The 26,623-nt window shown below is 43.2% G+C and overlaps 4 protein-coding genes across 9 annotated transcripts in view; 1 reads left to right on the top strand and 3 right to left on the bottom strand.

The window, feature by feature from the left end:
- atp2b3b (ATPase plasma membrane Ca2+ transporting 3b) overlaps positions 1 to 6,648 on the top strand; it is a gene marked incomplete at both ends in the record, with an annotated part of 42,282 nt that extends 35,634 nt beyond the window's left edge. For both annotated transcript variants that reach the window (XM_083974779.1, XM_083974778.1), the window contains one exon: positions 6,136 to 6,648. In XM_083974779.1, coding sequence (XP_083830905.1) covers positions 6,136 to 6,648 — 513 coding nt within the window. The remainder of the gene's footprint in view (positions 1 to 6,135) is intronic.
- An 11,658-nt stretch (positions 6,649 to 18,306) lies between these two features.
- Positions 18,307 to 21,316, bottom strand: crebzf (CREB/ATF bZIP transcription factor). 5 transcript variants are annotated; one of them, XR_014595507.1, is made up of 5 exons: positions 21,147 to 21,316; positions 19,652 to 20,219; positions 19,391 to 19,551; positions 19,134 to 19,208; positions 18,307 to 18,740 (listed from the first exon to the last, which is right to left on the bottom strand). XR_014595507.1 is itself a non-coding variant. In XM_083975564.1 (3 exons), the coding sequence occupies exons 2-3, from the start codon at positions 20,158 to 20,160 to the stop codon at positions 19,199 to 19,201; spliced, it is 780 nt and encodes a 259-aa protein (XP_083831690.1). In that variant the 5' UTR covers positions 20,161 to 20,219; positions 21,147 to 21,316; the 3' UTR covers positions 18,307 to 19,198. The 5 variants fall into 5 exon arrangements, 1 of the variants encoding a protein (XP_083831690.1); XR_014595505.1 differs by having other exon boundaries at positions 19,391 to 20,219; XR_014595506.1 differs by having other exon boundaries at positions 19,134 to 19,551.
- Positions 21,317 to 22,000: 684 nt separating this feature from the next.
- las1l (LAS1 like ribosome biogenesis factor) lies at positions 22,001 to 24,568 on the bottom strand. Its single transcript, XM_083975035.1, has one exon. It carries the CDS (start codon positions 24,410 to 24,412, stop codon positions 22,691 to 22,693), a length of 1,722 nt encoding a protein of 573 aa, XP_083831161.1. The 5' UTR covers positions 24,413 to 24,568; the 3' UTR covers positions 22,001 to 22,690.
- A 1,111-nt stretch (positions 24,569 to 25,679) lies between these two features.
- mrpl49 (mitochondrial ribosomal protein L49) lies at positions 25,680 to 26,623 on the bottom strand (the record flags this gene model as incomplete). Its single annotated transcript, XM_083976234.1, has 1 exon — positions 25,680 to 26,623. One exon carries the CDS (start codon positions 26,621 to 26,623, stop codon positions 26,087 to 26,089), a length of 537 nt encoding a protein of 178 aa, XP_083832360.1. The 3' UTR covers positions 25,680 to 26,086.

The raw sequence follows: 26,623 nt of genomic DNA, 5'->3' as shown, positions 1-26,623 counted from the left end.
TCCATCACAGTTTTCTCCTCTTTCCTCTGTATTTTTACGAGATATTACAGGTTCCCTGTTTGCAGAAATATTCTGGGAAATGTGTTCTAATTGTTCTTCATAAGTAGAGTTATTCTTTTGTAGAGGTATTTAGATTTTTACCAGATCTAAATACAGGCTATTGTGTAGCATACTGATAAGATTTCTTTGGTAGGTTTCTCTTCATTTTTTCTATTTTTCTCTTCTGTTGTATCTTAATTTGTCCTTTACCTCATCCCTTTTTGTCATCCTTCCATCTCCTTACTAGAGTAGAGTCCACCCCTCATGTTTTCTCTTGATTTTTTTTGTATGTCAGTTCTGCGTGTGCCTGTTTGCAAGTGTGTTCACATGTGTGCATTTGCTGACACATCCGAGAGCCGTAGTTTGACTTTTGTGTGTTTCTCTGTCAGTGTGTGGGTGCGTGCATCGGTGTGTGTGCGTGTGCGTGCGTGTGTGTGTGTGTGCATGCGTGCGTTTGCGCTCGTTTCTTCATTTGATCGTCTTCATCCGTCTTCTCAGTTGCTTCTCCTTACCTTCCTTGCTCCCTCCCGTCCATCTTTCCCTCCCTCCATTCCACGCTGCCTTCCTCCCCACCTTGCTCCATCACCTCTAGGTGTAGACACAGAGAGGCCCAATGTTGGCGCTGCTAACACCTCACTGTTGTGGTCGTTCTCTGCACAGACACTAGGAGTTACCTGGCTGTTGTTTAAGTACTCTCTCCGCCACTGTAGAGTCACTGCAGGTATACATACAGGTAACATGGAAAAGATGCTGAGAGACTGAGAGATTTATACTTAGTGATTTCATTTCTTTTTCTTGAATCCGAAGAACTTGTTGAGTCCAAATCTCTTACTCAACAGCAGTGCTAGTATTATGGAGCCATTTTCTTGTGTTACGCTTCCTGATGAAGAATCTCACGGATCTGGACGAACCATTTGGGACGATATGGGAACAGGAAATTGAAGTTCAATGAGACCAACTGAGGGCTGCTTGTCTCAATCACTTCCTGTTTAACTGGCACAGCCTGTGGTCAAATCAAATGTACAGTTATTCCTGTTTCAGGATGGGGTTTACACATAGAGCAGAATTCTGTCAACACATCCCATGGAAAGACCAGAACCAACGAACTAAACGTTGAGGTGGGCATGCTAAGATGCTCAGAGTGACAATGGTGAGATGCTGATGTGCAGCAGGTTTAAAGCTAACCATCTTAGTTGTTGAAGGTTAGCAAGTTTACATTTGCTAAGTAGCACACGAAGAACAGAATAATAAATAAAAAGTTAATTTTAGTTCATCCGGCCAAATCAAACCAGTTCATCCACTGGACACAATTTTGTGACTTGCCGTTTATTTATAACTAAATAAATACTGACAGTGTTGGACAACGCTGTCTTTGAACTTCTCCTTTATCTTGATCTCAGACACACCAGTCAAGTTGTTGGACATGTGTCCAACGGACTAAGTCAGTCCTAACTAAGTTCTCACTGTCCTTTTAAAGGGATAGTTCAACATTTTGGCAAATTGGCTCATTGCCATAATCCCTTTAGCCATAGCAGTAGGTTCGTTACCCTTAATTGTCGGTGCAAGCTATTTTTAGAACGGCGGAGCAGAGCCGTGAGCTACTCAGAGCTACGCTACGGAGGCTAATGGGATTTTTTGTTTTCCCTCATCAGACTCGAGACAGAGTTGTTTTCGAGGCAAACTCATGCGAAACCGCTGATGCCCGTTGGGGGCAGTTTTTCGGCTAGCAGTCTCTGCATTTGCCTCGAAAACAACTCTCGTAACGTTCAGTTATTATCTCATAGCGTGGTGAATGTGCAGGTCACAACTTGTTCACCAGAGCGTTTTGGAGTTGTTGGACTGTGTATTTGATGAGTTTGATGAGGGAAACCAAGAAATCCCATTAGCCTCCGTAGCGTAGCTCTGAGCAGCTTGCGGCTCTGCTCCACCGTTCTAAAAGAAAGAAATGTCAACAGGAATCAATTGCAAATGGTCTGTGTTCCCACTGAGTGATGTTATGTGAATAAATATGGGTATTCTCCCTCCCACAATATCACTCAAATTAAACAACAACAGATTTACAGCATCTGACAAAAATTGGGCACAGTAGCTGCAGTTGTATTTAATCAGAGGTGACGAACTGTTGGTTATGGTCTTTATGTGGAGTTTGGTGACAGCACCACAGACTGAGTTAAGGCCATATGATTACCTTAAAGCTGATGTGGGAATCCTTAAGCAACAAACACTCTACTATGTGTTATCAAAACACACCGACCTGTCCTCACAGTTAGCGAAGTTCAGGGTCATTACGCCAGTCCCCTTACCCAGAGTCCTTTGCAAAGCGGACCCAGCCCACACACTTGGCACTGCGCCCCATTGCAGTGTGATGTGCGTAAGTCCTGACGTCGACACCATCAACGTCCCTGACTTCTAAACTTTTACAGCCAAATCTGTCATCGCATCATCGCTGTATAGCTGTATCATCGCTGGGTAAGAGAAGAGTCTAGGGATCTGAAAGAAACATTTAAAGCATTTACGTAATAGATACATTAAAATCATCCAATAAGGCGCCTCAGCTTCACGCTTTCATTCACCTGAGCTGTGCTGGACCTTAGCGATCCCTCTGGATCTTTAGAATTGATCTATGGATCCAGTTTGTTTTCATTTCAGATTGGGCCACTTTCATCTACCTGCAATGACAGAGAAGTGGAGAAATTATATGAATTATGAAGGGGGAGCAGGACTCAGATCCATCCTCACCTCCTCAAGCCTTTGCTTTAAGTTCTCTTGCATTCAAAAAAGAAGATGTCAGCCTCAGTTTTGGCTCCTTAAATGAAGTGAGCAGGGTGATCCTGAAGATTAGAGCTCAGTCATCACACATGGAGGGGTGGGTGCCGCTCAGGGCTTCGAGCACATGGTGAGAAATGGGAGCCATTAACCCGTCATCTACCTCACAGCTTCTCCCTGTATTTATGTTGCAGTTTCTTCTCATCAGCAGTTGTTTTGCACACAGCAGCCTCTCTATCTTCCGGCGCCTTTTTCTCCTCGTACTTTTAACCGTCCATCGTTTTTCCATCAAGCACTGCTGAACGAGCCGACAGGGAGAGAGAGAGAGAGAGAGAGAGAGACATAAGTAACACAGCAGTGCCCTGACCTCCTGGCCTCTCTGGTCACACTGTGGGCGTTATATACTCGAAAGTTTACTCTTTCCATGGAGACAAAATGAAAACAAACCAAAGCGCTGATGAAGTGAGAAAGTAACATCCTGAAACCTTCTCAGTCTGCATGAGGTGTTTTTCTGCTGTCTGACAGGCTCTTTGGAAAAACAGATAAGCACTGAACCTACTGCTTGACCGTCTGTCTGTTTGTCTGTCTGTCTGTTCGTCTGTCTGTCTGTCTGTCTATCTATCATATATGCCAGAGTCATATATAGAGACTACTCCTAGTTTGGCCAACTGCAGCGCTGATCTCCATTCAGCTGCCCGACCATCCACCTCTCATAATCACAGTTTGGACTCCAGTCAGTGTCTCAGTGGACAAGAAGCCTCCTCTCTGTTGATCTCATTGGGCCAAACTGTCTCTATGTAGGGCTCTGCCTGCCTGTTTCTGTCAGTATATTTGCATTGAACTTGTCTCTGGTTTTTTCTTTTGAGCTCATGCTGCTTCTTTTCCTCTGTTTTGGGCTTGAGGGTGGGGAAGGGTGCATGGACCAACTGCCATGGCAAAGGAATGTGTTTACGCACGCATACACCATACACTGCATAATGCACCTTGAAGCACACTCATAGACCTCACTCTGATGTGTATGTATGTGTATGTATGTCTATGTGTGTATGTGTGTGTGTGTGTGAGAGAGAGAGAGGGAGCGGAGTGTGACAAAGATCTGATTCAGCATGACCTGGCTGCCTCTCTGTGTGTGACAGGGCTGACGCCTGAGCTTCGCTCCGGCCTTTGAACCAATCACCTTCTGTTTCTAGTAATCTAACCAATCACATACTGTTCTGACCCGCTGATTCTCTGTGATGTCACCTTTCTGTTTTGCAAGACTTGTTTTTTTTTATATCCTGCAGCAACTTCATCATCAGCACCATCATCATTTCAATCACTCTGCTCTCCTCAACTGCTGCATGGCCCGCAGTACCTTTCGCACAAGCGCATGTGTGTGTGTGTGCGTGCGTGTGTGTGCATAGAAGTGCTGACTGACTGACTGACTGACTCACTGTCTTGTTGTCAATGTGTTTGTGTGTATGAAGCAGCTCTCTTTAACAAACAGCACCCGTGACAGTGCGATGCATGCAGACGTTGGTTCACTCAGTTTCACTGCTGCTGCATGCACGTCCATGTGTGTGTGCGTGCGCGTGTATGTGTGTGTGCGTGCGTGCGTGTGGTCACTGCTATAGGTTCTTGCCAAATTCTTATTTTACTGTACATTAAACTAACACACTGGCCATTCCTGCTTCTTCTCTGTTTGTGCTTAACAACAACCCTCATTTGTTTGTGTGTGCATGCATGTGATTCAGTGTGTGTTGAGGTACGACTGTTTACCACCCATATATATACACACACACACACAAACATGCACACACTCCATATGTGTATGACATGAGGCTTCTGTGGTCTTTGTGATGGTGGCTACTGAATGCTCTCGTCTTGTGAGGTTTGACTGGTGTGTGAGAACTGACAAAAACATTTCATCAGCCAACTCATTTCAAAACACCTTGATTTTTCTTTTGTTGTTTTTTTTTTTGTTGTTGTTGGTTTTTGTTTTTCACTTTCGTGTGTTGGACACACACAGGGTCAGGTGGAATTAGTCATTATCTACTCATGTTTGAGACGTGACCGTGATGAATTGAATGCTAACAAGGTGAGGTGTTGGATACTTTGTCTTTAGTTCCAAACTTATGTCAAGACGCTGAACAAAGTCATAGATAAGATGACCCGTCTCGTAGAAACAAAAAAATTATTGGTCCACAGTGTGGGGCATAAAGATTACATAGATAGATAGATAGATAGATAGATAGATAGATAGATAGATAGATAGATAGATAGATAGATAGATAGATAGATAGATAGATAGATAGATAGATAGATAACTGGTGGTAGAACCACTTGGCTTAAAAACAAAATGACAGAAGTGTTGCAGTGCTTCTACCTTTCTATTCACTTAGTTAAATAATTACTTAAATAATTTGATCTATTTTAGATTTATTTGCTTCCATGCTGAGATAGATAGATATTAGCCATCTCGCTTAGCTTCAGCATGAAGACGGAACGTGAGGGGAAGAATTAGCCTGGCACCGTCTGAAGCTGACAAGGTCCATCTACCAGGACCTGTAAGGATCAGGTTGTCCTCGAAAATTAGGAGATTGTTTGACATCCGGTCCAACTATGTCAAAGTAAAGGTGTTTATGTACAACCAGAGTGATAAATTGTTCATTAAGGGGAGACGCCATAAAACAGAGGAAACATTTTTATAGTGTTGCTCACGTGAAGAACGATCTAGTTGTTGTAGTTGTATAAACTCTGCCTCGCGTCCACAATTCTTTTGGAAAAGTACCAGTGCTACACACAGGCCACATGATGTGATGATAAATAGTGTGGAGAGCAATGGCCATATTTGTACAACCACCCAACATGTAGCTACTCTTAGCCAAGAGATAGTCTGCTACTGTATACAATTATCTATAAAAGCCAAACTATAATTTTAGGACAGATGAGACTAACAAGGTTATTCTGGACAGTCAAGTTTCCAGTCTTGATGCTAAGATAAGCTAATTGGCTGCTGTTTGTAGCTTCATATTTAGCGCACTCTACATGAGAAAAAAAAAGCTACATTATAATTACCGGTAAACATGTTTATGTCAAAATATCTCTGTAGCTTGTGCTTATAAAGAAAGTTGCACCTTATCCAGAGGACTAAATATGTTGTGACTGTAGCCACCTGGCCCTGAGTGTCCGTCTATCTGTGACTCTGTTTGTCTGCTGGAGGACACAACTCTGTCTGTCTCTGGGTTTCCCCTCTTCTCTTTTCCCCTGTCTTATGTCTGACTTTCTCCTCTCCCTTTCCTGTGCTCTCTTTCCTCTTCTTCTCTTCTTGCCTTCTTTTCCTCTCGGCAGATGCGAGTGGTGAAAGCGTTCCGTAGTTCACTGTACGAGGGCCGGGAGAAACCGGAATCCCGCAACTCCATCCACAACTTCATGGCCCACCCGGAGTTCCTCATCAACGACCTCATCCATAACATCCCGCTGATTGACGACACCGACGTGGACGACGAATCAGAGCTCAGCAGATACCAGCACCTGCACCCGGCCCTCCGCAAGCCGCCGCCCCCTCCCACCCAGCCCCAGCCCCCGGTCCGCACCCGCCCCACCCGCCCCTACCGCCAGTATAGCCTCCCGGTGACCCCGTGCAACCGAAACAACAACAACAACAGCAGCAGCAGCAGCAGCAGCAGCATCAGTTCAATGGTTACCCATGGCAACAACAGCACCAATGCGGTTGCTCCCAGCAACCGGAGTCCCCATCACCAACACCACCGCCACCACCAAAACCATCATGGCAGGGACAGGCCGGTGAAACCCTCCGCCCCTCACCTGGCCCACCTCTACTGCATGGAGACCTCCTTATAACTGAGCTGGACGTGGGTCGGGGGGGAGAGGAAGAGTCTTGGGTAGGGGGAGGAAAAGGGAGCGGAAGAGAGGGCTGGGGACACACACATGACATTTTCATCCGATCTCCCTGACGACAAGCTAACAGGAGGGAGCGAAGGACGAGGGAGGTACAGGAGGGAGTGGACAATGGCCGGAGACTTCCACACGCAACTCCCTGAGAACATTGCGACTTTACCTCCCTTCGCCCCTGCTCCGGCCCTCTTAGTCCGACCCCCTCCCCCCTCCCCCACCCCCGACACGTCAACTGCCCGCCCCTCTCCACCCCTCGAACCCACCGCATCGTCCGTCACCCTCCCCCCCCGAAAGAACCCGCCCCACCTCGACCCCCCCCCCACCCGACCTCACGCACACACTTGTCACACATACGCACAGGTCTGTTCTCGCTGCGTTGTCCTGAGCGACGTGGGTTGAGGGAGGGGAGGGAGGGAGGGGGGACGGACACCACCCCCCCCCACCCCCGAAAAAAAAGAGAAAAAAAAAAACGGAAAAACAAAAACAAAAAAACAACACAACATCCTTCGATGCTTCAGCAGAATAGGGCCATGTGGCTATGGGGGCTGACTCACTCTGTTTCTATTGGTGTTCATCATAAGTGTTGTCACCATTACCCACCTGCCCAGTTACCTACCTGCCATGGCACCATTGTCACCACCACCATCGTTTCCCTGGCTACAACCCGCAGCCACTCCAAAAACACTACTTTGCTTGCGATATAAGTAAAAGGCTTTGTTGAAGCTTTAACTAGACTCCAGTCATTTCCATCATCTGATCCGTTCATTTCTCAGCATAATGGTGCTCATTCATTTCTTTCTTTTACACCGGTTTATTTATTTATTTCCTCCCTCTCTCTCTTCAAAATTTTACATTGAGCTTCTTTTTTTTTTTCTTAAAAAAAAAGAAAGAAAAAATATATGTACGTACGTTCTTTTCTTTCATTCCTCTCTCTCTTTCAGTGTGTGTACGTGTATCGTCTTGTCTCTTCTGAAAAGAAAAACTAACAAAAACATAACAAAAACCGAAATGACAAACAAAGATCCTGTTCATTTAAACCTAATAGTTAATAGAAATGGCTGCAAAAAAAACAACCTAAAGGGGGGAAACACATACATACATATATATATACCTATGTAAATGTATATATGTATATGTATATATATAACTTGAATGTTTGGGAAGCGACAACACAGAACTCTTCATGTTCACCTCAGTTCTTTCTCCAGCCCGACCTGCCCGACCACCCCATGAGTCCACATGACCAGTTGTGTGTGTAATACTGTTCATCCCGCTCTGATATGAGATGACACAGTGTGTGCCATCTCACCTTGATTTTGATGTATACATACAGTAGCCCCATACAGCACTAACTGAATTTCCAGCCTCCTGCCATGTTGATGGAGTGACGAGTAAGTATGGGTAACATCTGTGGACGTCATCTGTGGCCCCGCCCACAGGTGGCGTCATCTTCCAGTCTCTTCGTTTTCTGTTTTCCTGTTCCTTCACTCTTCTCTCTTGCTGTTCCTCCGCTCCGTTGTGTCCCACGCTCACTTTGTCACATCTCGTACCCCCTTTGGTCTTTTCGTCGCTGGGTCTGCGTGTGTGTGTGTGTGCGCGGCAGCTTTTCTCGGTTCAAAAGAGAAAAAGAAAAAAAAAAGCTGAATGCTTGTGAAGCATTAACCCTTTAAATGCCATCAAACACACAATGCACAGGCGATGGCCCTTTAAGACTAACATGCACTCACTTCAAACCCCGCTCATGTGCCGTTGGGTCGTCCTCATCGTGTACCATCGCCCTCTGCATGAGTATGGTTGACAAAGAGATTGTTTCATTTGGTCCGTCTGTCATTTTTACAGACGAGAAAAAAAAAAAAAAATCAACCACTCAAGTGATCAGGCCTTCGTCTAAATGTCAGTGTTCAGTTTTAGCTTTAGGCCCAGAGCCCACTCAGCTCTATCAGGTACGAGCATGAGAGCTTATGTATCATGTGTGTGTGCGTGTCCTGTACTGTGCGTTCCCCATCATCATGATGTACAATAGGTTCATTGTGAAACCTTAAAGGAACAGTTTGACATTTTGGAAAATTAGCTTGTTTTCTTTGTTCACTGTGAGTTAAATGAAAAGGCTGACACCACTATCGTGTCTGTACACTAAATATAAAGCTACAGGAAGCAGCAGGTTAGCGTAGCTGAGCATAATGACAAGAAATTACCTGGCCTGGCTACCAGTTGCACTAAAGCTTATTAATTAACGTTTGCCACTTGTTTAAAAGAAGACATTAAATACCTTCATGATAAAAGTGGCATAGTTGTGATGGTGCATTGTGCTGCAGGATTCACTTAAATCTTTTAGCAGTAAAGAGCAGCCAGGACTCTTACGGACAAGGAATTATTTTTTCCAGTTGGTTTAATCCATTGGTTTTGTCCTGATGGTCCTGCTTCAGGCCATATTAATTAAAGGTCCCATGTTTTATACTTCTGCAGTGATTTATTTTGAGATATGTTTTTATTAAAAACAATCTCAATGTACTTGTATGTCCCTTATATCAGGAGCTCTAGTAACAAAAGGTCCAAAAAAAGATTTTGTCTAAGCTATAGAATAAAAACATTGCAGAGAAACCAACATCTGCAAAGTAGGAGGGTTTGTTGTGACATCATTAAGTTACAGAAGTCCTAACGGCTCGTTTTAAAGCCCCGGTTTCTGAATACAGATAGTATACCTACTTTGTAATCAAAAAAAGATATGGATATATCCTTGAATACAATGTGGGACCTGTGAATTAAATAAATACAAGTTGGAGGTCACGTCTGGTCAATATGACAATGAAACAAGTTCAAGTGCAATAAAGAGGGAGTGCTGAAAGCTATTTTCCTGATGGTCATGTGCTTGTAAAAGTCCAGTTAACCATAATAAACCTGCTGTAAAACTGTATTTTTACACAGGAATGAGAAATATACTCAATGCAACTTGTAGACAGAGCCAGGCTAGCTGCTCCTAGTCTTAATGCTAAGCTAAGCTAACATACTAATTACAGTGGTATCGTCTTCTCAGTTAACTCTCGGCAAGAAGGTTGGTTCTCCTGAAATGTTGAACTGCTGCTTTAGGACATAGTGTATTATGTTGAAGCTGTCCAGTGTAAAAGGACATGACACACTGCATGAGCACACCCCCAACAAAAACAACATACAAAATAAAGAAAGGAAGAAATAAACTGCGCTCGTGACATCACACCCCCACCGTCACCTCGTCGAGCTCCGCCTCTACATTCCATGTGACATACATTCCAGACGACTGCATCACATTCCAGAGCGGGTGTGAGAGCGCCCTCCTGTATCCCATGTTGCACTAGGTGTGGGGTGAACCACTGACTTCATGTTGCCTCGGAGCTTGACTGCAATGCAATGCATACCTGGACAACCCCCCCCCCTCTCTCTCTCTCCCCCCATCCCTCCCTCTCCCATCCCCACCCCTGCTCCCCCCTCAGTTACCCCCCTGTTAGCTTCACCACTAGAGGAAGTTGAGGGCAGACAATATGCAACAAACTGCCATATCAACGCCTGTTCCCAGCCGTAGGGGTTAGAAACGCTGTCTAACAGGGACGGTTACACATGCAAACACAGCGAGAGAACATGTCTGTCCTGCTAGTTTCTGTGTCAGGATGCGCGCAGGGCTCTCTGGGAACACCCTTTCCTGTACAGAACTCTGTCTTGAATGCTCATCATCATCGTCGCCACCCTCACCTGACCTGTCGGAGCAGGCGGGTGGTGGCATTGTATTGGTCTCTCTGTTTTGAAGCATGCATTTGGTATCATTAATGTCACTCTTTATGTGTTGGTAAATCATTTAGGCTACTGTCACTACTGTGTGCTATAATCTCTCCACATCTGCTGTCTCTCTCTTTCTCACACGCACACACACACACGAACACACACATCCTGTTCAAGTCTAACCTATTCTATTTCAGCACCTCTTAGCACAGCTCTCTCAACGCTTTTAATACAGAAATACATGCACACACTGACACACACACACACACACACACACACAAACAGACCAAACAACAGGGGGATAATCTACAGTGGTGTAAATTTGACTGTCCAGTTCCAGCCATCTCTGTCCATCCGTCCAGCCACATTACATCATGATGTTGTGAGACAGTTTCACAGAAGGCAAAACAATGTGAAAAAGAATATATTATATTTATCAAAAATTATAAATTGTACAACTGCACCACTACTGTACAGATCGCCCAAATGTGCACATGTGCATCTTTCATTTACAGGTACTATGTTCCTGTTACACCTTTTTTTAATTTTTGATGTTTCTTTCTTTTAATCCTATTTCTTTTTGTAAAGAGAGGAACAACAAAATGGAAGCACTTGTATATTATTATTATTATTATTATTATTATGATTATAATTATGATTATTCTTAATTTTCTCCACCGGTGCTCCCACTGATGGAAAAAGACAGTTGCACATTCTCCTGAGCATATTCTGAGGGCTGTGTTTTCTGTCCATTGAACAGCCCCTGAAGTGTGCAGAGGTGTGGAGATGCTTAAGAGTCTCTTAAGACCAGAGACACCACTCTGTAAATAGAGAATAGGAGATACAGACGTACCTCATTATGATCTAAAGGACTGGACAAAGTGGGGACCCAGGGAGGATGGAGAACTGGAGGGTGACGCAGAGCTAGAGACTGCAGAAGTGCAATGTGCCCCAGTGCATTGTTTAGGCTGCTCTTTTAGATCTGCTCCAAGTATTTACTGCCATGTTATGACGGGGAGGAATCTAAGGTTTTACATTAATCATTATACATACTGTTGTAAATATTGTGTGTGGAATGGTCCCCCTTCTTGCACAATGCAGTGCTGTTCTGCAGACAGAAAATGCAGCCTTAACTGTGCTGAAATGAAAAAAAAGACCAAAAAAAGTAAAAAAGTAAAACTTACAAAAAAACAAAAACATAAAGACTATTGAATATATTAAAGAGTTACCTGCCTGTTATTTAAGCGAATAAATATCTATATATGAGAAAGAACACACCTGTATACTGTAGACTAAATCTGTATGGAAATCTAAGAGAATTTAATGGGAATTAAGTCCAACACCTTTTGTCTGTATGAAAGAAAAAATACATCAAAGTATTCTACAATAATAACTTTGACAAAGTCTGTGTGGTCCTGTGTTGTTTGTTCACAATGATACAAGACTGTACCTGCACTTTAAACCTCTGACAGACAGACGGACGTGTTGCTTAGGTGACCGAAGTCTTCATTTAATCTGACTATCATGACCGCCTGTAACTGTCCCCTCAAACTGACCCAGGGCACTGTGCAGCAGCTTCGTTGTGAAGATGCGTGTTCATCCATCATTATGACATATTTTCTAGTATAAATACAAAACAAACCCTCTGTGGTCCAAACCACACAGTGACATGCAAAAGTTTGGGCACTACTCGTCAAAATGTCTGTTACAGTGTTACAGTTAAGCAAGTGGAAGATGATGAATGATCTCCAAAAGGCAAAAAGTTACAGATGATACATTCCCTTTACATTTAATCAACAATTTCCCTTAACATTTTAAACTTTTTTTTCCTCCAATTTTCATCTTTTACATGATGACAGAAAAGGAAAAGGGCCCGCAGCAAAGGTTTAGCCACCCTGATTAGTTAGTTGCTAGTAGCCCCCCTCCTTTGGAAACTATCACAGCGTGTAAATCATAAATATCTTGTCTGATACCTTGGTCAAAGTTAACTGAGAGCTCAAGTCTCCTGGGTTTCCCATTCTTTTGCAGGCTTGTTTCCCTTTTACACTCTAAAATTGTAGAAAACACTAATATTGGTAAATGGTCTGTATATATATAGCGCTTCACTATACCTGAATGATACCCAAAGTGCTTTACAGTACATCACATTCACCCATTCACACACACATTCACACACTGATGGCGGAAGCTTCCATGCAAGGCGCCAACCACGACCCATCAGGAGCAAGGTGGGTAAGGTGTCTTGCCCAAGGACACTATGGCAACAACCGGGACAGAGCGGGATTCGAACCGCCAACCCTCTGATCATTGGACGACCCGCTCTACCACCTGAGCCACTGCCGCCCCATAAAATGTTGCAAAAGAGTGTTTCATGTTTAACTTCATGCCTTTTGGAGATAATTTCAACTGTTCACATTAACAGAATTTTTTGCATGCCACTGTACATGATGTGATGAGGGTGCAGGGCCAGATGCACAGGGGTGAAGGCTGCATTGGATTTTTTTTGTGCTGCTTCCAGGCCAGTGTGAAAAGATGTCTGTGCACTTTGCTGCCCAAAAAAGTTATCATGTATGTTCACCGTGTGTGGTAAAGACTACTGCTCAACTCTTACTAAAATTTGTGATAATATCTAGATAATTTTACTCATATAGGGGGACTATGTGAAACAGTTTTCAGTGAGGGATTAGGTTGGCCAGTGAGCAGCAGGACAGTTCATGGTAGGATCATGTCTCCCACACTGCAACTGTGTGTTTTAACCATGGTGTGGTTCTGTGGATGTCAGTGTTGACGATGTTGCCAGGTATTGTTCTCATCTTACATGTGTCGTGTATGTCATCACGGACAATGTGGACTCAGGTACTGTAGCAGGAGTTATAGGTGGCTCGGCAGATGTTTGTGTGGAATCACAAAACTCTCCAGCTGTGCAGCAGAGTTCAAGATGAGTTAAAAGATGGTGTTGACTGAAGTGTGTGCTTGGATGTTTTGACATAATATACTGAATTGGTCCTTCCAGTATTTATATTCATAAAATGTCTGGGCCTCAGGAGGATTATACCACTCATCTATATACACTACTCACAAAAATATATTTGCTTTGCACCTAAAATGCACTGTAATATTTACAGGTGACCTTAGTTTGACTTTCTCTAAACTTTTTGAATGCACATGTCCAACGGTTCAATGTTTCAGTAGCCTACTTAGAGCACAACATGCTGGTGATTAACTGCAAATATCACAAGTGTGTCTGATCCATGAATCGACCAGTAAATGTTCTGGTTCAATGACAGTTTGTATGGAAACATCATTCTGACATAATGAGACCAAGACAACACCTGTATAACAGTCCATCAACAGCACCTGGACATCTCCAGGCTTCAGACGATGGGATGTTGTCAGAGGGAAGTGTCCACTGAGCTCAGAGTGTCATCAGTAGGTTGGACAGAGACACAGGGAGACTGGAAGAGTCACAGAAAGACGTACTTTGGACACGAGACATTGACATTTTTTGTTGTGGTATGCCCACCACTGTAGTTAGCTTTTGTTTCAAAACATTACAATTACCCATACATCTATTAAATGCCAAACTTTCACTGCATAAACTTTTTACATTTTCCATAAATTCCACCCATGTTGATCGAATATCCCAAATTTTTTGTGAGTAGTGTATATTCATAAAATGTTTGGGCCTCATGAGGGTTTTACCCCTCATCTAGTATATTTCTATGCAGTCTACTTTGTCTCTCTCCATATTTGTTTGTGGGCTTTCATTATTTGCTAGAATGAACAAATTGTGACTTTTTTTTTTAGATGTTTCTTTTGACCAAAACAAAAACAAACCCCCCAAACTGTCAGTTAATTTGATAAACGAGTGTGCTTCCACAACAGGAGCTTTCTTTAGCTCTGAGAGGAACTCATGTTGGGACATCTGTAGTTCATGACTCTTTTCACTATTGGATGACAATATCTTTGTTCACACATGGGCATGCTCACATCCAGTTACATCCAGTTAAACATACAGTTTGAAGAACTCAGCCATCATTTAATTATTTAAACTTGCACTTTTCTGTGGTTGTTACACGTCATCATGTCTGGTGGTCTCTACTTGTTAAACCAACCCATGCAGGTTGTTCACCCTAATGCACTGCTTCACAGTTCCCCTCATCACTGGCGACAGGCCACATGGCCACTGCAGGTAACATCACTTACTCATCTTTGATTGCTAGTGTTTAGACTCATTGTTGCTAATATGATCAGATATGACAGTAGTTTAGTAACTGTCAACAGAGACACATGTGCAAGATGGATTTTATAATTACAGCTGCACATTGATGGGTATTTGTCTACACTTTGAGAGATGGTTCCAAAGCCTGAAAACTCTTGAAGATGAGGCAGAGCTCTCTACCTTGTTTTTTTGTGAACACTCTCAATCTTAAAGGGATAGTTCACCCAAAATTCGAATTGCACTTATCTACTCACCCTCATGTCGACTAAGGGCTGTGAGAAGTTTCAGAGTTATCCGTGGCTTCTCTGAGTTACAGGGGGTCTCGGCGTAGCAGCGCATGTCCATATAACGGTTGCAAATGGATACCACTTTTCTTCGTAACAAAAAGACGCACCAAAAAACATCCAAATACCTCCATGCTGCTCGTATGTAATGTCCGTCTTGTATTGAAGCCCTGAAATGCGAAATTGTTCCCAAAAAAATTAAATGAGTCTATATTTCAAGCTTGTTTGTAGCGGAAGCTCCTCTTCCCGGTTCGTCAAATTTGGACGAACCAGGAAGAGGAGCTTCCACTACAAGCTTATTTAATTTTTTTCCGGAACAATTTCTTTTTGTTACAAGGAAAAGTGGTATCCATTTGCAACCGTTACATGGACATGCACTGCTACGCCGAGACCCCCTGTAACTCAGAGAAGGCACGGATAACTCTGAAACTATCCCTTTAATACCTCCACAGTTTATTTCAAAGTTATAGCTGCTGGTCTTCCTCCCAAATAAGGATACATTTACACTCAGGACTAATCTGCTGCACACAATTACATAAACCTACCAGAAAAATAAACCCAGTGTAGGATTGATATTGATGCAGTGAATTGGAAGGTTTTCAGTGCTACTGTTGTCAGTTAATGTCAGCTCAGTAGCTACTCAGCTGTTTATCCACATTATGAAATAATGTCTGGGGGAGCTTCTACTTTCCAATCATACTGCTGTTAAGAGGTTTTAGCCCATGTACTTTAAGTCAAACAACTATTACAGTGCGACTGCCACTTCACTGCGACTGTTCTCTCAGTGATGTATCAAGATCAAATCACAGACTCTAAAACCTTATTAGCATGCTCAGATTTTTAACAGAGCTGCATCATCATGGTGCTTTAAGAAGTCAAGGGCAGTTGTGTTGTTTGAGCAAAATCTCAAACATGAGTCAGCCAGTGAACAGCACAGCACAGCCTTCATCGTAGCCAGGGGACAAAATGTAAGACACAACAGGGAAAATCATGTGGGTTTGTAAAGCTACTAGTGCACACAACAACATAAACCTTGTTTATGGATATAAAAAAAACCCATGTTTTTCCTTTTAAAAACTGAATCATCTTTATATTTCCACTTCATAAATGAACATCAACACTGAAATTGTTGTCTGTCGTCATCATAGTGACCAGACTGTATGAGATTATCATGTGCATGAGCTTATGGTGGACTACTTATTTATGGGGGTCAAAGTCAGCTGAAAGGCTGCTGTCTTTAGCTTCATGTTCAACGTGCTGACATGCGACTGCTCAATCAGATTTCCATCAAACTTTTAACAAGGGAGCATGTCCTTTTCCTCCAAATGATTCACTCAAATCTGAGGATGACAAAATGTGCCATAATTATTCACCTTTCTGGCTAACTGGTTTCAGAGTCTTTCCATAGTTATTATTTTTCTGCTGCACTCTACAGCAGAGAGAAAGTTACCCTCTTAAAGGCTTTCCAGTTCAGCTTTTTTGAAGTGGGTTCATTATCTACTCACCCTCATGTCGACTAAGGGCTGGGAGAAGTTTCAGAGTCCTCCGTGCCTTCTCCGAGTTACAGTGGGGCTCTGTGCAGCACTGCATGTCCATATGACGGTAGCGAACGGGGCTCACTTTTCTTTGTCCAAAAAGACACACCAAAAAACATCCAAATACCTCCATATTGCTCGTCTGTAATGTCCCTCTTGTATTGAAGCCCAGACATGAGAAATTGTTCCGAAAAAAATGAAAAGTCTATATTTTAAGCTTGTTTGTAGCGGTAGCTCCCAGCACTACTCTTCCTGGCGTGATTTGGACGGACCAGGAAGAGCAGTGCTGGGAGCTACCGCTACAAACAAGCTTAAAATATAGACTTTTCATTTTTTTCGGAACAATTTCTCATGTCGGGGCTTCAATACAAGAGGGACATTACAGACGAGCTGTGTGGAGGTATTTGGATGTTTTTTGGTGTGTCTTTTTGGACAAAGAAAAGTGAACCCCGTTCGCTACCGTCATATGGACATGCAGTGCTGCACGGAGCCCCGCTGTAACTCAGAGAAGGCACGGAGGACTCTTAGTCGACATGAGGGTGAGTAGATAATGAGTGAAATTTGAATTTTGGGTGAACTATCCCTTTAAGTAAAATATCTGCAGTAGAAAGGTCTCTGCCTCCCCCACACTACCACAGAGAAACAGTGCATCGTGCTGCAACGAGACACACAGTACACTGTTGTGAATGAGAGACAATTAGTCAGCGTATTTTCGTCGCCTATGAGAAGTCCAGTCTCAAAATAATACACTAGTGCAAGAGTACGAATATGAAGTAAACAGTTTACAATGCATCAGCTGGTCGGGAAAAAGTTTGTTTATCTGGAACTAACCAACTTACTCAGTATTCCTCCATGCTGACAGGCTCCGCAATGTGCTCTATCACTCTGCCAATCAGCTGTTTGGATCAGCGGTGTGGAAGGTGCGGAGTGATAGAGCACATCGTGGAGCCTGCCTGCGTGAGGAGTACTGACTGAGTTGGCAAGTTCCAGATAAACTAACTTTTTTCTGACCAGCTGATGCATTGTAATTTTTTTTAATTTATACTGTACTCTTGAACTGGTGTATTATTTTGAGACGGGACTTCTCGTAGGCGGCGAAAATACACTGATTAATTCTCCCTCATTGACAGCCGTTTACTGCCTGTGTCTCGGTGCAGTGCGATGTGCCGGTGGGGACGGGGGGGACACAGAGACCTTTTTACTGCAGATATTATACTTAATGACCATTTGCACCTCATACAAACCCACTTCAAAAATGCTGAATTATCCTTTTAAGTTTGAACTGAAGTGTAGCTGGTCTTTCTTTTTTTTTTTAAAGAAAAAGAAAAAAGCCTGGCAACATCCAAACTAGTGTTTTTGATTTTAAAAACAGTGTATTACAACAGCCAGACAAACATCTTGACTGTATCAGAAATAAGGGCATAAAAATGGGGTTGAGGGTGGAGCGCTTGCAGGCCAGCCGTGGGCAGCCCTGCTGCCAAGAGGAACCACAGCAGGTGAGGTCAGGTGTGGGCAGGTATCATTTGCTGCGGGGTAGTGGATAAATGACTGAATGTAACATGATTGATTTAAAGTAAATGGGCTAAAAGCTGGACAGTATGAATCACCTCTTAAACTGTGGATTTTTGTTTTTAAACTTCCATCAAAGGAGGTCTTTGTCATTTGTTTTGACAACCTTTACCAGACTTGACCCAAATGATCAGGAAAAGTAAGACGTTTATCGGCAGAGAGCTTTGCTGTTTAGAAAGAGAAAAAGAGATGCATTAATATCAACAGTACAGAGCAAGACACAGTAGATATTTATAACTCAAACTTAATGAAAATATGATTTATTTTTCCAACATTTCTCAAAGAGCATTTACTTCAAACAAAGTATAGTATTCAAAGTTATATACACATTTACAATTTGTTACACTTGATCAAAATGGTTTCCATCACTGAAAGCAGATTATTTAGGATGTATTTACTAATAACATGTAAATATATACACTAGGCAAAGAGACGTAAGCCTCTGGATACACTGCTCCAAGTATTGGAAGCAGATGTAGTTAACTACACCCCCCTCCCTCCAAAAAAAAAAATGCTGCATGAGTTACAATGACCATACCTGTAGCTACAGATGTTGTGGAGCTTTGGTGAAATGTAATCACGTATATACCATTTGTTACCGATACTACCTTTAAAAAAATACCAGGCCACGTTGGCAGCAGCTTGTCCAGCCTCCTCGCCCTCCACCAGCAGATTCCACTTTAGCATAAAGAAAAATAGGTGGCGCTAAATGAAAGTATTCTTTTGTACAGTGGTGCAGGTTCACAAAGAGATTAGTTCTCATCAAAATAACGTATAAACATCTTTTTTATGGATCACTTCATTCCAATTAGACCGCTGATTCTTAATCTCTCTTTGTGGACCTTCACCTTCAACTTAACATCTTACCATTCAGACATTGATTTAACTCTTAGTTACATGTTAACTAAAATCAAATCCTTTAACAAACCGATAACAAATGAAAATATAGAAAAACAACATCCACTAGCTGGAACAATAATTGTCTACAAACAGAAGTATTATGGCTGCTGCTGAACGCTTCAAACCTGTGAAAAATCAACAACAAAAAGTCTTTTCTTGTCTGATCCTTACCATGGAGTCAAGCAGGCAAAGGTGTTCAGAAAGCCACTCATCCCGCATGGTGGATCAACCATTACCTAGAAGAAACTGTCAACAAGGTTTAGCAGTAACGTGTAATCAATCCATCAACATACAAAAATCACATGCACATTCAGCAGTTCTTAGGTAATAATCTTAACAAAATTCAACAGTGTTTTTCCACCCTCAAGATGTTCAGTACACTGAGCCAGTCTCAATATCTGAAAACAGAGAGAAGTACTTGACCCTACATTTTGAGCGACGTGCTTGCACTCTCTGCACACTTAGTGCAGAACTCCACTGAGACATGGTTCTTGTCCACGTGCAGACACACGCCACCAGATGTCTCTTTCTCGTCCACTTTCACGCGCTTCCTGGGCAAGGCATAGTCGTGGTCATTTGAGTCGGCCCCCTGGAAAAGTGAGGAAGATAATTTCATCCCATTCACACCGCTGATTCTGGACAAGAGCTGGGCTAACATGCTCTCATTGGCCAGCACAGCTCTCAGGTACCTGGTCTCATCTTCCAGTTCCTCCACCCTCTTCGTGAGCTGAGAATTTTCCTGTTTGAGCGAGTTGTTTTCCGTGGACACGACGGCAACTTTCCTCTCCAGGCTGGTGACATATTCCTTCTTCTTCAGACGATTCATCCTGGCAGCGATGGCATTTTTGTTGATCATGTGGCTCGACTGGTTTTGTCTGTTGTTGATCTTCAAATCAGATGACATTCTCTCTGGAGACGAGGCTGTCGAAGCTTCAATCCCAGAATCTTGATCCTTGGCAGAGTACACGCCAAGCTCATCCAACTCCATATCGAAGAGTGCAGAGTCTTTTTCAAGTGTCCATTTCAAGTCTTCGATTCCAAACAGGTCGTCTAGCTCTATGCCACCGGAGTCAATATCGTCAGCTGGGAATCCCGCAGAGGGACTTGGTAGGTCCTCCACAGTTTCCACCGCATCCACCACTTCAACTTCAAGGGACTTTGTGTTGTTGGCTGTACGGCCTCTTCTTCTGGTTATCATTCTGACTTGACAGTAGGGACGCAGGTGCGCTGTCCTGAGGATACCTGAAAATGTATCACCTGCAGACACAAAATATACCGTTAGTGTGTATGCTTCATAAAATAACTGAAACAGTTATCAAACATATCAACAGTAACTTTAGTCAGTGTAGTCGTTTACTAAAACAACAACAAAAGCTGTCACCATGTCATTAAAAAAACTGATTATGCAAGAAGATAAACATTAACTTCAGATGTTTAATAAATCTATAACTCATTGCAAGAATGCATGCAATAATCATTGTTGACGGCACAAACACTTAGCACTCACGCTGTTATACAACAACTATACAATTATTTCCGCTACACGTTCGTTTTACTCAGCTGGCCAAAGTAAATAACAAGAAATAACATTCAAACTGTGTAATCTACTTAACAGAGTTAGCTCATGACAGCCTCCATTTTCTAACGGGGCCAGAGGTGTGTGTGTGTAAAACGTATCACCAACGTCCTGCCTGGTAGCTCCAGCTAGCTAGGCCTCTTAGCATTAGCATAATGCTGCGCAACGCATTGACACGAACGAGCTACAGTTCAGCACATGAGGCAATAACTCACAATTCATGTTACCGGTTACTTAACTCTGCAGATCTTTAGAGCAATTGACGATGAATAACAGTAAATATCGGTAACGTCATCATACGTCCTGACTCTGGTGCTAGGTTGGTAACTAGCTAACAATAAATACAAGGCCTGTGCAGCTCACTCTCTCGCGCGCAAAGCCGAGGTTTGTTGAATGCCAGTAACATAAACATAAACTTATTTTAAGTCAAACCACTGGATGTTCTGCTGCATAACAAACACATTTGGGATTATAAAGCCGACAAGTGCCTGTTCACTTTCCATTAGCGCCATAAAAAACAACCGAAAGTTCACGAAGCGTCGCAACGTTTACAATAGAGCTCGTGAATGACGCAGGAGTTTTCAATGCCGCTTCGACGACCAACTTACCGTGATTTACGGAAAATTAATACAATAGTAAAAAAAAAAAAAAAAGTTGCACGGAGTGAATCCCTCGATGAGACGCTGGTGAAAGAGTCGACCCGCTCTTAGCTGCTAACAGGCTGAGTCACAGCTCGGAGGGAAAATGGACAACAACGCGGTTTGAAGTAAAGTCTAATGACCTGCGGCCACTTCCGGAGAAGCTCTTCAAAATAAAAGTCCGCATGACAAAAACCCCATGAAATATGGCGCAGTCATACAACAGCAAACCTCAGAGGACCAGAGGTAAATTAACACCTCCGTGACCAAGACTTGTGGTCAATATACGGTCAATAAATTCTGAAGTTGTCACATTATTATTGTGTTGCACAATATTTAAGATTATATGGGTATTTCAATTATTCAGGTCACCATTTGAGAAGTACAGAGAGAACAGTCTCTTTGCACTTTATGTTCGTATTTTATCACTTGTATCCACATTTTACTACTGTCCTATTGCTGTGCTGTCACTTATTTAAGAGAGCTATACTAACAGAAATTAACTTTTTTGTGTGTGTTTTCTCCTTTACCACTAAGAAGAATCCATTATAATACAGGGTACATAAACCACTTGTTACTTGTTTTGTTGAATGCATGCACTAACAGTATTCCTGTATGCTGCAATACAGGCTGCACTTGAAAATAAGAATTTTGTTCTTAATTTGCTCGCCAGGTTAAATAAAGGTTAAATAAAACAATAAAAATACAGAATCAATTGTACACTGTAAAAGAACACAATCATCTTTTGGTAGAGAAAAGTTTTTATTGAACACAAGTGCACAAAAGAAGATGTATCATCAAAAAAATCACCTCGTGCTTACAACCATATCCCCGCTCCAGTAGCTTTCAAATGAAATGTATCTACACAAAGAACCTCTGTACGGATCAAAACTGAAAAAAAGAAAAGAAATATCATATTGAATTGAGCACATTCAAATTCTACCTCACATGATTTTTCATGGGAAATGTTTCAACTAATTCTGCTTTCACTTTCAAGTACTGAAAATATTGTAGACACAGTATACAACATGAAAGCTTTTATAAATGTTTTACGTTAGGGCTGCAAATAACAGTTATTTCCAAGAACAATCTGTTGAATTTCTGAACTGATGAATCTTTCCGTCTATAAAATGTAAGAACTTTAAACTGAAGATGTCACCTCTGAAAAATACAACTGGCCTTTTCACTATTAACTGAGAAAATTTGCATTAAGTGACAGTAAAAATGATCATCAGCTGCAATCCAAAATTATATAACCGAGAAAAGCATACATCTTCACATTGAATATGCTTGAACCAGCGAACATTACAACCTTATAAATGACTGATTAAGTGCCATTTGTGTTGACTGACTCAATCAGTTAATCAACTGCTTTTTATCCTCCAAATCGCTGGGTATCATATTTAGAAATTAACCATTTGTTTCTTTTGTCCGCATGTTAAAACACAGGAGCACAGGTTGAATGATATGCCAGCAGCTTAAGGCCTTTTTTTCCCCCTGTATTACAATACGACTCAAAAAAGTTGAAGTCCAGATTTCAGCTTGTTAACATCACTATGGTTCCAGAGAAGGCCGTCAGCTGTTCTCAGTGGAGCAGAGACTCCTGGGACACTGTGTGTTGTGTTGCTCTCCATCTCCACCGGCTGGTCAAAGACAGTCATTGTCGAGTAGTTTTCTACCATGAGGGATGAAGGGTCATCTGACTGTCCAGGAACTTTACCAAGAGGATAGTTCTTCCACAAGACTTTATCAGCACACAGCTGCCACGGAGATCCTCTGAGCAACTTTGCCTTTTCTGCCTGAGCGTCCGCCCACTTGTACTCCTGGGAGGACTCGCTCCTCTCCGCGTCAGGCCTGGAACGCCCGTGATGGCTGTGGTGCCGTGAGTGCTGCAGCTTCTCCTGCAGACTCTCCAGTGTGTATATGGGCTGTTGTTTTTGCCCTGCGGGGGGATCAAACTCAGAGTGGGTGGTCTGTGTGTAGATGGAGCAGAGCTGAAACAGCCTCTGTCTGGTTTCCAGAGGGAGAGGATGCTCCATGTCATCCAGGATTAACTGGAGCAAGTGAGGCGTGCTGATGCAGGGAGCATCCAGGCATGCTGAGAGCAGCTGCTGCCACCGCAGCTGGATGCGGTTCACAAAAATCCTGTCCTTCATCCTGGCCTTCCTCTGTCCCTTTGTTTCGAAATGGTAATCAAACTTGGTGCTGTTGGAGAGCATGACCTCTGAAATCCAAGCAGAAAGGTAGAAGACCCTGTGGTTATTCTGCTCTTGGGTGAGCTGCTTGAGTTCAACAAAGAGCTTCTCCAGGAGCAGGTGAATAAAGGCAGGTGAGTTGAGCATCTTCAGGAGCGGCAGCCAGAAACGCAGGAAGATCTGAGGGAGTCTGGGTTCACTGGGGCTGTCAGAGGTGTCACAGCCCAGTATATTGAGTTGCTCGACAGTAGGAACCAGGAATCCATCCTCCAACAACACGTCCACCAGCAATTCACTTGACTCTAAAGCAAACTGCTTGATCTCCCCAAGTAACCAGCTCATCTCTGCAAAAGGGGCGGGCCACAAGCTCTTGTTTCTGTTCTCAGGGAGTCCGTCAAAAGCCTGGTATTGCTCTTTTTCAAAGGAAATCAAAAGTTCCCGAGCGCTCTTGTAGGCTTCCTTTTCTTTTTGCCTCGCGAGGAGCTCATCTTCTTGGCGTTTCAGATCAACCTCCTCATCCTCCACATCTGACTGCAATTCCCAGTCCTCATTGGACCCTCCTCCCAGCTGCCTGGACCAGTACTCCTGCTGCAGCCACTCCAACACCACCTTGCATCCTTTTCTGCACCATTTCAACGTAGGCAGCTTCCGATGAGTGAAATCGTGCCTCAGGTCTACAACCCACTCTGGGATGTTCATGTTCCCGGCCAGCCGCCTCAGGGGTCGGGCTACTTTCCCCTGCTTTCGCTCAGTGATCAGATTGACGAACCTGACCAGAGCTGCTCCGTAGAGCAGGACCAGGTCTCCTCCGTCCAGCTGTCCCGACCGGTCCAGCACCTGGCACCGCACCAGGTCCGCGGTGCAGTCCACTGCCACGGGACTGTTACTGGCGTACCTGCATTTCCAGGCTGATATCCTCTGCAGTGCGAACCTCTGTAAGGCGGAGTCTCTGGAGTAAAGATACTCCAGGACCTGGTCCCACTCAGCTTTGTTGACCCACGCAACCACATGGCGTCTTTTCTCCGAGCTCCTTTTCTTCATGTTTATGGCGGAAGAGGCGAAAAGCGGACTCTCGTTAACACCTCACACACATGGAAATGACTGTCCTCTGACAGACGCCGACTCGAATCCCTGACAAAAACAGCTTTTTGCGGCAGAGTGGACAAACGCCGAAAGCTTTTAGCCACTTGGCGATAATATCGCACTCCGGAAGTGACGCTACTTCTTCCTCGTGACGTGCTATGGCGGCTCTCAAAAGAAGGAACCGGCAACTTACCGCCACCAACTGGAGGGGAGTGGGATAGATAATTTACCGGTAAATAGATGTGGTTCATTCAATATAGAGATAAATAACAGAAGGAACAAATCTCAAGAAATGGGGTCATAATTAACTAGAATTAAAGAAGAAAGTGTTTAGACGTTTCTTCTCCGTCACAACTTTCATACATTCCTGAGTTATGCCGATTTTAATGCTCTCTTCTTCTTCTCCTTGCCTCCTCACATAATTTTGAATCTCCATATCTCTTCTATCTATCTCCTTACTGTTTTCTAAAGATAAAGCCCTCAAAACAGTTTCCATAAAAGTCTGACTGGCATTAGAGCCATATCTTCATTTAAAAAGGTCAAATGTGATATAGACAGAATGTGTAACCTGTTCCCAATGCATTGTGGATTAGTGGATTGATTTCATAATTTTTGCTGTTAGCGTTTAATCTATGAAAGTGTTTAGTAGGCTATAGCTCTTTGGTTACAGTCAATGGTTAAAAAATGAACAAAATGTTTTATAGAGGAATAGAACATCGAAAGACCAAAAGAAGCACTGAAAAAAGAAACCAGACTTAGAAAGGTGAAATTATTGAATAACATCAAACAATGTGTGTTTTGGGAAGTATGGTATTGTTGCTCTTTCTCATTAGAACCTTTATATTTATTTTAGTTATCCAGTTTGATGTACTACCTGTTTGTTTTAGATAAATGTTTGGGGTACACACACACCATAATATCACTAAATATTCCATGTAATTGGTTTCATGTTGCTCTGTTGTAATGAGAATAAGTGATGGTCTGTGCCCTTTTCACCCGTGTCCTCGTCTAGAGCTCAATAATAATGTACATATTGCATTTCTGAATAAAATTAAATAATTTGAACTTTGATTATTTCTGTATAACCTTTAAGGCTGAAGTTCATTGGGTGAGCTACAAAAAAATGTCAACAGTTTTACACGTGATCAACTGTTTTAATTTAGACAAAACAATCAGTTCTTCAGGCTTCAACCATGTTATTTATCTGCTGCTCATTTTAGAATAATTTCAATTTAATTGAATTTTAAATTTAGACAAAATCTAAAACACTTTGGGTGTGAAGGTCAAACAGTCTGTGTCATGTGAACATCTGCTGCTCTGACAGGTCCAAGGCAAAAATACAGACAGAGGTCTCAGCTTTGATATTTAATATTACATCACATCCAAGTATTTACACTGATGAACACCACAATTTTAACATCTCTCTGGTTTGAAAGAGTTCATGACAATGGAAACAATCATCAGTTGTCCGTCCACCAGGACTGAATCCTCCAGGACAGTTCCTCAGGTCTCTGGCGTGCCAACAGATGCTAAACCCAGAGTCCTATTCTCTCTGTCTCCTCATGGACCCTCTGGTCCCATAGAGCCATGCTGTGTCCTTGATGCCAGTGTGCCCCCCCTCCCATCCCAGGGTCAGAAGCCTTTGCTGGCCAACCACTCCTTCAGCTCCTTATCGTAGTGACCTTTGACCTTTAAGGTCATGGTGACCTCGTTGACCTGTGTGGGCAGCTCCTTCCCCGTCACCTCCTTCAGATACTGCTTCACGTCCTTCTCCAGAGCCCAAATGTCCCCCTCCACTTTCCGTACCAGTGTCATCCTGCGGCTGCCGTTGGTCAGGTCGGTGTACACCGGGATGTTGTGCATGCGGGAGCGGCGGATCATGTACGGTAAAGGCGGTGGTGACTCTGCCGGAGGGGTCCAACCGGACGGGGTCGGACCGGCGTGTTTCGGCGGAGCGGGGACTCGAGACGGCGGAATGAGCCGCTCTACGAACTTGTATTCCTCCGTAGACTCTAATATCACCGGCTTCTTTACCTCCGCAGCAGCCGTACCAGCGAACCGGAGCCCGGCTGCAACGGCAGGAGGTCCCGGTGACCGGCCGTGCAGCTTGAAGGCTGCTCGCAGCGCCGTGTGGAGCACGGAGGAGCGGAGAGTGAAGCAGGCCGCCAT

The sequence above is a fragment of the Trachurus trachurus genome (assembly GCF_905171665.1).
Source record: "Trachurus trachurus genome assembly, chromosome: 7".
Lineage (NCBI taxonomy): Eukaryota > Metazoa > Chordata > Actinopteri > Carangiformes > Carangidae > Trachurus > Trachurus trachurus.
The sequence above is the reverse complement of the archived record's forward strand: the minus strand, read 5'-3'. Positions and strand labels throughout refer to the sequence as shown.